Below are 13,624 nucleotides of genomic sequence, written 5' to 3' on the forward strand. Positions count from 1 at the left end.
GGATGTGGCTACGGCGACAAATTATGGACTTTTCTGTCCTAGATATGGGTTTTAACCACAAATTTCTTCCATCTCGCAAAAACTGCGGTAGACCTACAAGACAATGTGTCTGGTCAACTCCTTCTAAAACCTGTACCGGTACACATCTTCCTCTTTAAGGCCTGTTTTTGTTTATCTCTAATTTCATATGTTGGAAGCAAACAAAAAAAACTGAATGAGGAAAGTTACGACTATTGCTTCCTATCTCTGTTTTGAGTATTACATAAGGCATGTTTTGTCAGAAAAAAACAAGCAAAAAACCAAAACAAAACAACAACAACAAAACGAGAACAACGACAAAACAACCCCATAAACTATAATCGGCCTTTTATATTGTTTTACACAAAATTCCCTTTGTTTAATGACCTTCTAGATAGTTTTTATTCCTCTTTATTTTAAGAGTTCGAGCCTTACTTCAGAAAATTCGTTTTAAAAGAAATGAGATGTAGTAGTTGGACGTATCGACTTAGCGCGTGCAGAAGTCCTAAATTCCATTCTCCTGTGAGGACGTTGTAGCATATCTAACTCAGCGCAGGTTAAAGACAGGGTCTAAGCCCGCGTTCTATATGATCTACATAGCGTCAATGAGTGCTTAAATTTACTGACTAAGTTACTTACTCTCTCCCTATACCGTCAGGTACATAAGGCGGAGAGCAGTCGACGCCACGCTCGTCTGTCTCTGGCCATGTCCTCCAGTTTCGGCAAATCCAGGCCTGGGTGATTGCCGCATCCCTTATTGTGCCTCAAAAGATGCCAGTTGGTTTTCCTCGGTTTTCTTTCCATTCGGTTTCCAATACTTTGCCTGATAGAGAAATCTTGTCTTCTGAGACTGTAAAGCATCATTCTATTAAAATGATGAAGCATTGCGGCCGAAAGCGGAAACGAAAGGAGACAACAGAACATTGCTAGAGAGCAGGAAAGGAGGTAAAAGGAGACAATTTTAGAGAAGAAAATGTTTCGGTCGCTACCCGGATTCGAACCCAGAACCTTTGAATGAGAGGCCAACACCTTAACCTCTAGGCCACGAGAGCCCCCAAAGTTAGACCTAAGGCCACGATGTTTCTCATTATTAAGAAAAAATGTTGTTCGGGAAAAAAGCCTGCCTTTCAGTTTTATCAAAGCTGTAAATAATATAAATTCTGTTGAGCAAATTCAGGAAAATGCATTCATTTGAAATCAGCACTATTAGTGAAAGCGGAAATAATGAATGCATTTCCTTGTCATGGTTCAGCCAGATGTTCAATTCATCACAAGTTCATAGGTCTATGTTCTACATGCTCAGAGGCTTCTTGGGTAAACCATTTGCGCGCGCACACACACACACACACACAAACACACACACACACACACACACACACACACACACACATACACACAAACAAACATCCATCTCTCTCACTTTCTGTCTGTCTTTCTCTCTGTCTCTCTTTTTCTCTCTCTTCTCCTTTTTTTCTTTCTTCTCCTTTTTTCTTTCTTCTCCTTTCTCTGTTTCTCACTCACTCTCTCCAACTTCAAGGTTCTCAATCTGTTTCTCCTATTTTCCTCACCATTTCCCTTTTCTCTCTCCATTCCGGCTTATTTTTCCCAAACTGTACTTCTTTGGTACCTGTCGCACCTTTCAGATTCGCAAAACGTGGTATTCAGAGACAAAATGATAGTTAGGTCAAGAACATACAAGAATAGAATGGTAGTATCTAGATCTATATGATATGTACCCGGTACAATGAGAATATTGTGCGGAAAACATCAATATTCAAAATATTACTTTCACTACTAAGTTGAATTTTTGTTTGATATTTAGTCTGCATTATGTTGCTCTAAGTGTTGATTATATCTGCCATTCGTCGTATTTAAACTGTTTTATTAGGACATTCTCTAAATATATAATTTAGTGAGCGACATTAACGGACCTCAATTTACTATCTTTCAATATTTATATATGGCCTAAAAAGTCTCTTGATTACTTTTAATATAATCCATTATGAAATTAGTCGTATTTCTCAGGCATTTGCCTCCTATTTACCTCCATGTTCCTGTGTTTAAACACATTGTCTACCTGTAGGAGCAAGAATTTTTGTTTTTCGAGGTTTTGGCAAAACTTTGTTTGAAACAGAAAGAACAAATAGCAGTTAAAAATGATCTGAACACTTTTTGTATGACACTAAAGCTTAAATGTATTTCCTCTGTAGGCCTTTCGTAATTAAAAAAAAAAAAGTTGTTAAAACAAACACTAAAAAGCCGAGATAACCAAAGGCCTATTTTTCAAAGTTTTGTTTTATGAGGTGGTGGGAGGATTTGTGTCTCTGTATTCATTTGTATTTTTTTAGGGGGGAGGGGTGTAATATTTGGACTACAGATCTATCTATACCTCCGTTTGCTACTCCAAATCTTACGTGATGCTGTCTTCAACGACCTGCGACAAGATTAATGAGATACCGTTACACTCTTATGTTTTCAACGAATGCCTCTTTGCCGTTAAAACTGACCTAACTGGGACCTACTCTGTGGCAGGTCTGCCACTATCGGCTAATCTACAACGCTCTATACAGCTGGGCGGACTGACGTGGAGCCCTGGGGCGTTCCAGGAGTCATGTCCGGATACGGGGCCAGCGATTTCCTCAACAACTATTCCATGTATGTTTTAGATATATTCCTGTACACTTGTTTTGATAACTTGATGATTTCATGCCTAACATACGCAAAATTTAAGCATTTCACCTAGCTGGTGTCGAAGCCATGATTGGTCTGTCCCCGTGGTTTTATGCACCCCACATAATTTAGCAAAATTTGATCATTTTTTGCATAATTTCTGATTATTTTCCTTTATCATTCTTTGTTAAAATTAAAATAATCGCATAATTTCACATTTTTGGGCTCAGTTTGCATAAGTTGAGAATTTTTCTTGCATAAAACAACGGGGACAGATTGGTCCCGTGGCCTACTCGTTTTATCATCATCATCATCATCATCATCATCATCATCATCATCATCATCATCATCATCATCATCACCATCATCATATCACCACCTACAACAGCGGTAATACACGTAACAAGAATAATTACACAACATCAACAACAACATCAACAACAACATCATCAACAACAACAACAACAACAACAACAACAACAACAACAACAACAACAACAATAACAACACTGTCTGATTACATGTGTTCTCACAAAAGCTTTATTGTTGTTTTATTTTTTTAAGGTCAGTTGACGAAATGATGGAGGGCAAGCCTTTTCCAGTTCTGATTCCCATCAACCCCTTTCCCAACCCCTTTAGCAAGCAAGAAGAAATTCAGAGCGTAATGCCATCCCACGATGAACTAACAAGGTGAGGAGAAAGACCTCAGACCTTGTCTGGGTGTTGTAGCACTTCTCTTCACAGTGTACACAACAAATTATAGTTATAATCTCACAAATAAAGTCGATTATAAATTGCCTCTGACCGTGAGTCTTCGGCCATGTGCTATCATATTGCATTAGTTAAAGCGTTGTTACTCTTCCTTTTAGTAACGAAATAAACAGTGTGTCCTCGGGTGATTGGGATAAAGCGGAGGCTGACAATACAACGTTGCCGGTACTATCAATCGCGATGCAACCTTTGCAGGGACGCTGATTGCAGTTAAACAAAAACTGCTACATAGGCGTAATATTAATATTATAAGAGTACTATTTGATACAGTTTTTCTGGGCTTAAAAATGAAGAAAATAGGAAACATCTAACCCTATCATGCCACAACCTACCATGTCTTGAGCTATTCGGTAAAGTTATAGAGTAGTTCCAAGTAATGAAGGAGTTATGTTTGATTAAGATCCAGATTTTAATTTTAAAAATTTGTTAATATATTTGTTTGTTTGTCTGTGTGTGTGTTTGTGTGTTTGCTTATTTGTTTAATTGGTTTGGGGGGTTTTTTCTTTGTTTTTTTTTTTTTTTTTGGTAAAGAGAACTACAACAGAACAAATGTCATGTATTGTCGGGAAAAGAAACTAGACAACCAGACAGTAAGAAAATAACAAAAGCAACGAAAACTATCACCGGCATCTTCCAACAATATCGATACATATTTAATTATAAAAATGTACTTTTATGAAGTGGGATAATACAAACTTCAGTGATTTTTTGGTGATCGCTACCACACGCCTCTGGCTTTGAAGTGTCAGTAAATGCACATTACGAAAATTGATTTAAAAAATCAAATATTGATTCAGCGTTCGAATTTCATTACCTCCGGGATATTAAGAGATTCACAGTTTCTATTATATGTTGGGTTTTTTGGTGTCATTCAAGATATGAACTTTCTAAATCAAGTATAAGGCTGCATGATTTAGCTTTAATCTGGCGCGTAAACTTCTTCAACATTACAAGGACTACTTTGCACGTGCGTTTTATTGTCAGCGGGAATTTGTTACAATATATACACCCCTCAACTGTTATAATATGTAGATCTAATTATTTCTGTGGACTTGATATTTTTAAAATGAAAATAGTGTTTGAGTACATTTTTTGTGTCAGTTGGCATCTCTCTAATGATTAAACTTCTCCCTTTTCATCATATGTATGAAATCAGAAACTATCAAAATAGGATGCATAAAATTATAACAATGCACTTCTGTAAAAGAAATCATTAGCATGTTTACTATAGTATTGTCCTGATAACATGAGTAGGTCCTAGAATGAGATATTAAGGTTTGTTGAGTCTGCGAATTAGCTTACGTGCTGAATATAGCCTGTACATGTATTAATTAACAAACTAACTTAATAGTTGTAAATGTCAATCAGCCCTGGCGCAAAAGAGACAAACTTGTGCCCCTGGCCTCGTAAAGGTGAGCCCTTCAGGGCCGACAGATGGCCCAGCAGCAATATAGACAGAGTGGACCTCAGTGATGTCACTTTCCCCCGTCGCTATGCAAGATCTGTCAGTGGAGATTGGATGCGTGAGTCTGTTTTTATTTCTTGTTAAAAAAAATAAATCAATACTGGTGATTTAACGCCCCCATCGACACAATCTTGATTATTCAGGAGACAGGCTACCGACCCTGCTTGGCAAGGCCAACATGAGCTGATAGGGATACAAGGTCCCCGAAGAAAGACTGAGATACTTGATTTTAAAAAAAAAACTAAATAAAAAAAAGAGTCTCCCCACTTGGCAATCGAACTCGAGTGTACTATCTGTGAAAGTAAAGCGCCTAAACACTACAACACAGACATCAGTAACCGTGAATTAGCTCATATAACTATTCGTCTTTCCTTCTTTTTTTATGGTGCGTGCTTTACGACGCTTGCAACTGCATAAAATCATATGAGCGCAAGGGATACCTTAACCTTAAGTAGTTTCGGTGTGGTGGGAATTAATTTTGAATTTTACCCGTGTGGCGACCGAAGCCTACTCTTGCTTATTGATTTTATTTTTAGGACCATCAAGGTAACCCGCTCACAGAATCTCCGAGTTTTTTTCGCCCTTATCCAAGAAGACTAGGTATTAGGCCTATATCTTACCAACCCTAAGATCAGGGGTGTGGCTAAAAGACTAGTAAGAAGGAACCAAGGAGTAGCAGTAGAAAGGCTGCAGAAAGAATCAGGAGCCCAGAGGAGGGGGCAAAATGTGTGTGTGTGGGGGGGGGGGGCAGAAAGTTGAAACGAAGGCAGACGATGGAACATGTTTAGAGACCAGGACAGAAGGAGAAAGGAGAAGGTTCTTAAAAGAAGAACATATTCCGTCTAGTGGCGTCGCGTGGGTTGCAGAAAAGATGGTGCATAATTGGAAAATGAGCAAATGGGCAATAGGCTTAGTAGCTACTATTAAGATTTCTAGAGAAAGTTAATTAGAACCTGCAGGATATCCTGTAATCTGCATCTATCGATATTTACAAGTGTTTCTAGATGAAACCCCATAAAAGCTATAATAAAGTGAAACAATACTAACAACTCACTATGCTCATAATCTGAGAAGATTCAAAGATTTCTAATTACTTATTGCAGCACCAGGACTTGCTGTGCAAAAGAGGGAGACAACGTTTCGATACCCATTCTTCATTGAGTTACCGTAGACTACTAGTTTCTAGATCTAGTGTTGTAGATAGGCTCGCGGAAACTTGGATCAAATTTTTTGCTTGCACCAAATTGGTGCTGCTAAGAGGAGTTTCACGCACCTTTCTTCTTGAGCGGGAAGAACGATGCCTAGATTTCTCTACAGTGACAAAAATAACTTTGGTGCAAAGATTTTGCTGGCTCCAAGCAGACACTACCGCAAGCGGTGCGGCGAGCATAAATCATCTTCCCCGTCTGTCTCTTCACTGGCGCAATCAGCGGGTGACGGATCGCAAGGATGTGGTAATGCAGATCTGGAGCACTGACTGGTTTATAACAATTAGAAGGGGGGGGGGAGGGAGGGGTGACGGCCAGGGTAAGGTGGAGCGCTTGCACCAATGGCGCTCCGCCATTGGTTCCGTCCCTGTCGGGTTTCGAACCCGAGACCTATTGAATGAGAGGCAAACACCGTACCTCTGGACCACGAGAGCCTCTAACGTCTATGCGTCCAAGTTTTATTGTCTATCAACAAAATTAGTAAAGGTAAGATAGAGTTTGAGAGTATTTCACCTTGACATTTACATGATTGTACGTCACTCTTGATTTCCTCAGACAACTGGGCAGAAAACATGTACAGACTCAATTACATGGGCTGATTTTTGCATTGACTTAAAGTCAGCGCTGTGCCCAAGGCTAAAGCTAATGTGGATTCAAAAACGACGTTCTCGTTGTCCCCCTATAATAATAAATGTTGTTCCACAAATAATAAAACTCAATAAATATGCTTTATCAATCAGGAAAAAAACAGGTGTTTTGTTTGTGTATGCCAGGGTAGGTGTATACATGATTTATAACTGTGTGAGTGAGTGTGGATTCTATGTGTGTTTGTATGTGCATGTGTGTGTGCATGTGTGCGGTTGTGTGTGTGTGTGTGTGTGAGTGTGTGTGTGTGTGTGTGTGTGTGTGTGTGTGTGTGTGTGTGTGTGTGTGTGTGTGTGCGTGCGCGCGCGCGCTGACGCGCTGCAGTATTACGCCCTAATCAGCAGCGAATAGGTATTTTCGAAAACGGAACCCCGGTTCCCCAGAAAGCGATTTCAATCCATTCGAATCTTGAATATGAGCAAACTGTAGTTGTGTTGTAGGGGCCAAATAGCAAGTCATGTCCAACTCAGCTAACACGGATCTGATTGTACCACCCTGCAAGGTCACCGCTGGCAAATGTCTCATTTTTTACCAGCTACGGTATCTGTCATCACAGGGTAATTCTTTCCTGTCCTCACGGTGAGATCAAAGTCTTATCTTACCAAGTGTTTTACGACACTTAAAACACAAATAGGTCATATTCATACGCTCTGAAGATTAGAGGTGTTACTAGAGAGTAATATAAAAGGAAAGGAGGAGAGATAAGATTAAGACGGATAGCTGCTAGGTATATTAAAGAAAGCAGGACGAAACCACACCAGAACAGCCGCCAACCACCCATAGCTAAGAAGTAGCAATAACTCAGTCAAGCACAGGCTCTAGTGAGACTGTTTTATTACAGCAGAACTTACCTTTTGTGTGTACTGCTGACAGTGACGTAAACCAAACAGGCCCAGAGATCCTGTGAAAAAGATGGGGCAATAATGCATCCAAAAACTGTATTATCCGTCCTCTTGACCAAAATTATAACGGAATAACAGTAAATATTATGAAAAGATTTCCAGATGTTTTCCAAAGAATGCAAGGGAAGAAAAGAAAGATTATCGTATTTTCGACACATCGTGAGATGAACTGCAGAGACCCTTCATAAAAGGCACCAAAGCAAAGAGCAACAATTCCTCAACAGTGGGATACAGTATGGGTCTAAGCCTATCATGTTATTCTTTGTGTCAAGCTTGATGAATCACGCCTACCAAAAAAGCAAATCTATGACTTAATACGGAGATTAGTAGCTCTTTATATACATTTATGAAGAAACATTTTATATTCTACAATCAATTGTTCTGGAAAAATATGATACAGTTAAGACAAATTGATACATGTAATAAGTGCTGTGCAAAGTATGGGTAAAAATGATTCACCCGTTTAAGAGATATTTGAGGATAAGTTAGGCCACACATTTTTACATCACTCTATAGCTTTGTTCAAAATCGTCTGTCCGCAAATTATTAGATCTAGCCCTTTTATTGATTTGCCAGTGCGTAGGCTATAAACTATAAAACGTGCATGGGACTCTCGTAGCCAAGAGACCAAACAAAAACATTTTAAAAGATATTGATCCAGTAATAAGCAAGTTTCTCTATGTAGGCCCCATTCTAAACAAAGCCCTTAGGGTGCAAACAAAGTGCCACTACAATAAAAGATTATAATTACTGAGACCAAGCCTACCAGGGCCTTGACAGACGAGCTAAACTCGCACAAAAAAGTCAAGGAACAAAAATTCAAAGAAAGATAACTGAAGAACAGCGTAGCCCAATTTTATTCATTTTTTCAAAAAAGATGCTTTGATCGACTCTCTAGATTAAGTGTGTACAATTTCAGATTTCAACAACAACGAGAAGTTCGTGTAAAATGAGTTTAAATCACACTGGTCGGATTTCAAAAGTCTGAACAGCCATAGTTCTTCATGAACTTTGTCAATAGTGGGTGTGGTCACCTCGTTCAACCAAACACTTAGTACAGCGTCGACGTATGGATAGGACATGCCTTCGGAGAACTTGTGGCGGTAGGTTCTGCCACTCCTGGACGAGGCAGCGGAAGGGATGTTGAAGGTTTTGTGCAGGAGGGTGGTTGTCCCTTATCCACCTGTCAATGTGACCCCAAATGTTCTCTATTTGGTTCAAATCCGGACTACAAACTGGTCAGTCCATGCGGGTGACTGCTTGCTACTGCAGGAAGTCCCCCGCAATGCGTGCTCGATGTGGCGCGGCGTTGTCGTCCTGCAGTACATCCTGGAGTCCAATCTGCTGCAGGAGAATAACAACAAGGGGACGCAGGATTTCCTCCCTGTACCTTGCCGCGGTAAAATTGCCCTGTATATGGTACAGGGGGTCTTGTGGTTAGCTGAGAAGCCTCCCCACACCAGAACGGACCCTCCACCGTTGGGCGCCACCCGCTGGATACACTCAGGGTGGAACAGCTCTCCCCGGCACCTCCAGACGTGGGCTCGCCTGTCTGGGTGCAGCAAGTTGAATCTGGATTCGTCCGAGAAGACTACCTGGTATCACTGACATCGTGTCCACTGTGAATGGCGAGCAGACCACACCCGGCGAGCTGCTACGTGGGGCGGTGTGTGCCTTGGGCGCCTGCAGGGACACAAGAAGCGAACTTGGCTCTACGGATATGGTTCCTTACCGTCTCCTCGCTCTCGTGGACATTTGCTGTCACCCGTAGTTGGTCCTTGATGTGGTTTGTAGTGGTGGTTCGTGACGTCACGGCCCGTCTAACGATGAACCGGTCGATGCTGTTGTTGGTGAAACGGCGTGGCCCTGGTTGAGGTCTGTCCTGGACCCTTCCGGTCGGTCGCCATCGTTCTTGCAGCCTCTATATGACTGATGGGGACACCCCAAATCGATATGCAACAACTGGAAACGTAGAGCTATCTTTGAGCCAGGCAAGGGCTCGTCCTCTGTCGACGTCAGGCAGCGAGCGTCGTTGGATCATCGTGTTGTAATGAAACATGGCTGAAAAACGCTGGCTTATAAAGGGTTGTAAATGAGCAATATTCCCAGCTACGACATCTGTTTAACACGTGCCAATCTTAGTTTTAGCCAACAGTCACTATGCCAATGTTGCTGAAGCAGAGAAATTTAGCCAATTTTTCAAGCTTTTCGACTGTATTTCAGAATGCCTTGCTCCGTCGCCGTGGAGCTAGTGCCGACAAATTTGCTGTACAGGCAAACTGTTGTCTAGTCGTCAGTGCGCGTGCCAAGTTTGGTTGACTGAACTTAACGGGTTTGTGAGATATTGAAGTTAAAATTTGACAGGTGAAAACACAAGTTGTTCTTTGACTTTTTTGGGCAAGTTTACAATTGTCGCGTGGTAAATTCTGCGTAGAAAGTGTCGCTTACTTTTGTGTGGCAGCCACACGGGGCAACACGTAACTGCTCAGTTCAGTATGGAGAGTCAGGATGGCTTTGGTCCAGGGGGGAATATTGTCGTGTTGAATGAGAAGCGAGAAAATAACGCACATATTGTAGGAATGCGCCGGCAGTTGAGTCATTTTTTTTTATTCACATTTTAGATTCTCATTTTTTCAAAAAATAAATTTTTATGAAAAGTTTCGAAATAATATTGATGAAATGAATCAACCATCTATAGACATAAATGTGACATTTCTGAGCTTAATTACGTCAAATTAGAGCGTCAAGGCAACTTTTGGGCTAGAGTCCTAGTAAAACGTTCTCTCCTGTCACCAACAGAAATCATAGAGCTGTGTTACTGGAATAGGTTTTGGGGGGTTAAAGCACTATATGTTGGTGAAACTAGGTCTATTCATCAGGAAAATAATAAAACAGCACTTCAGTTTAACAATCAGCGCAAAATTATTTCGGATTTAAGTATCAAATTTAAAAATCAGTGAAAATTTTAGAGTTTCAGTTGGTGATTCTCACTCTAAGATCTAACACATTGTGATCATATGAACTTCTATTCCTTTTAGCAGTAAGGTGAAGCTAATCCCACACTTACTTTTTAAAAACAAAGTTCAAGATTTTTTTAATGAACGTATAAAGGGGTGGTAACAGGAGGGAAACGTGCGTAACAGGAGAGAAAGTGGGTATCACTAGTATCAGGAGGGAACATAAAAGACTGTTATCAGGTTCTAACAACAAAACTCATCAAGAATGAAACGATATCATCTAAAGGAATAAGCGAAGAATGGACGGGAATGTTGAAAGCATGTAACATATTCTGTCGAGACGTTATTTACTGGGTGTAGTTAGTTACCAATGTAAAAGAACGAAGGCATCAAACAATAATTGGGCGTCGAAACGAAATACATCGAGAGAACGTTTTGGACACGTAATGGCAATAGGGCCACAACTGCCAACCTCAAAGGTCTACAAGATGCGATTCGATGGCTTGGGAGCAAAAGGAAGGCTAATAAAAAGATGGATCGATGGAGTCAAAGACATCCTTCAAAGGCACACTATGCCGATCCGAAAAGCAACACACTGGCCCATGTCCGAGAACTGAATCTCTCCTCGACACCACGCAGTTTAAGAGATTATTATAATGTAACATAAGAGTATAGTGTAGTGTAGACAGCAGATTTTGCAAATCCCCAACGTGTGTGCTTTGTATTTCCTCTTCCATTTTACTCAAACAATTTTGAGCGACGTTAGCATATTGTACTCTTGCTTCCTTGGCTTGAAGGTTGCTCCATGTCTTTCCTTAAACTGATGGTCAATATTAGAATCGTATAACTTGTACTGTCGAAACGTTTTCTGGAATAATAAAGCCCACAATGGCATCAGCCTCCCAGTTTCTGTTCTATTCTTAGTGATTCTTATTTTCTTCTGTTCACCGTTCGGGATTTCTATTTTCTTTCCTTACTACCCATTTCTGTCACGTTGCAGTGAGTCTCATGTCTTCAGAGTATGCTAGGATTGGATCCTTTTACTTTGCTTCATCCTTCCTCTTGCATCATTAGATGTTGGGGAGGGGGGGGGGGTACCATTTTCAACCAAGGGCAGTGTAGGTGGCTTCTGTTGTTGAAATGTTATTCTTTTGGAGGACCTCTATAACGCTATCCAGCCACGTTTTGCGTGGTCTGCACCTGCCCTTGTATCCGGACATATTAGAGTTGTAAGCTTGTGAAGCTGAGTGAATAATATGGTGACACTCTCATCAGATGACCAAACCACTTCATTCTTTGATGTTCTTGTTCCATAACCGGTTTATTCCCTGTCGAATTTCGTTTATCAGTCTTTTGTCTTCCTGTTTTATGTCGTAAGTCAGTGTTGGAAGGAATATGCTGTGAATAATTCGTTGTCTTTTTTCTTCCATTGGTAGGTTTTTATGGGTGAGTAGTGCTGACTATTTATAGGTTTCTGCAATTGCTTTTGGGTCCTGATTTCAATTTTCCTATGTCCAATCTTCCGTCATGTGTAAGCATGCTCCCAAGCTATTTAAATTCCTCAACTTGTTTAAGTTGTGTCCCGTCGATGGTGATGTTTAGTAGTGGGACTGGGTTTCTCTGATCACACGATCCATGCATGCATGTTTTGGCCAAACTTGAGCAGGAATAACCTTCAGATGAACACGATGCATAAACAATGCGTCAGCTATCAACTCTGAGTTGTCACAAATCTTGCACGCACAAGTTGTTTGATCTGGTTATTAAAAATTAAATACTGTGTATAACTGTGAAATATTTAATCCCTGGTGCCATGATTTTTATCCCTAAGAATGTTTTAAAAAACATATACGTGTTGCGGAACTTGCCATTTTTTGCCTACTGAGCAAGATTTACCAAAAAGCTGTAAAATTTCTATGACTTGGTCAGTTTTGAAAACTTGATTTTAAGGTCAAGGAACGTTTTGCCTTGTTCATGAACATGTGAGTCAAAGGCAATTCTAAGCAATATTTTTGGTATCCAAGGAATTAGGTCTGGAATCACAAATTAAAAAAATGTGACATTTTTTTTTTTAATGACTCATATATACATGATGTACTTACTACCCGTTACGCCATCTGACGTTTAGGACAGCAACAAAGGATCTCCAGCTCTGTCTGTTTTGGGACATCTTGGTCTACGTCCCCCACGAATGGTTCCAGGACTTCATTTCAGACTCTACTGTGCGTCTTCAGGTCACTTTGGGTCTGCCCCTCTTGCGATGTCCTTCGGGTGTCCAGTGGAGGGCAGTCTTCAAAATAGTCTTGTTCTCTTCTCAGAACTTGTCCAATCCATCTCCATCTTCTCCTTTTTATTGCGGTGGTTATGTCCTCTTGCATACATTTTCGTAACAGACCTGCGTTGAAAATCTTGTCGGGCCAGGTTGTATGAAAGGAAGTTGTAGTCAGTAGTAAATGTACTCCGTTGTACCGCCAACAAACTGGCCGCCACAGCACATCCACTCGATGGTTGCTTGATAATATTTTACACCGAACCTAGATCAAACGCTTTTCGCCGATTTGCTCCCTTCCCGCCCATCCCTGTCCAGTACACGGGCAATAGGCCTATGGACTGATCCAGTGTTGCAGTGTGTCGCAAACGAACACAATGTGTATTGTAGAAGCGTACAATTAAAATAAAACATACATTTGTAATTCCGCATCATAATATTTTGCTCCCTGCGTTAACCGACTAAATTTGAGGCGCTCATTAGGAAAATGATATTATTATTAGACCTCCATCAATATTTTTTTTTTTAAATCGGATTTGGATTTTTAACTTATTTAAGTCGCCTGGAGCGACTTTATGTGAATTCCGCCATCCGCCCCCCCCCCCCCCCCCCCATTTCCCCGGGCAAAATATGGCAAAAAATCAGCCCAATAATTTACAGGCTGGCTTAAGCTCGTGGGGCTTTTATTTAGTGAGGGTTCACGCTCAAGTTTAAGTGAC

At 40.7% G+C, this 13,624-nt stretch overlaps 1 protein-coding gene across 1 annotated transcript; it reads left to right on the forward strand.

The window, feature by feature from the left end:
• Positions 1–1,264: 1,264 nt before the first annotated feature.
• On the forward strand, positions 1,265–6,894 carry LOC101858768. Its single transcript, XM_005094143.3, has 5 exons — positions 1,265–1,332; positions 2,551–2,673; positions 3,253–3,378; positions 4,828–4,982; positions 6,688–6,894. The coding sequence occupies exons 2-5, from the start codon at positions 2,630–2,632 to the stop codon at positions 6,729–6,731; spliced, it is 369 nt and encodes a 122-aa protein (XP_005094200.1). The 5' UTR covers positions 1,265–1,332; positions 2,551–2,629; the 3' UTR covers positions 6,732–6,894.
• Positions 6,895–13,624: the final 6,730 nt, after the last annotated feature.

Source organism: Aplysia californica, unplaced genomic scaffold (assembly GCF_000002075.1).
Source record: "Aplysia californica isolate F4 #8 unplaced genomic scaffold, AplCal3.0 scaffold00076, whole genome shotgun sequence".
NCBI classification, from domain to species: Eukaryota; Metazoa; Mollusca; class Gastropoda; order Aplysiida; family Aplysiidae; genus Aplysia; species Aplysia californica.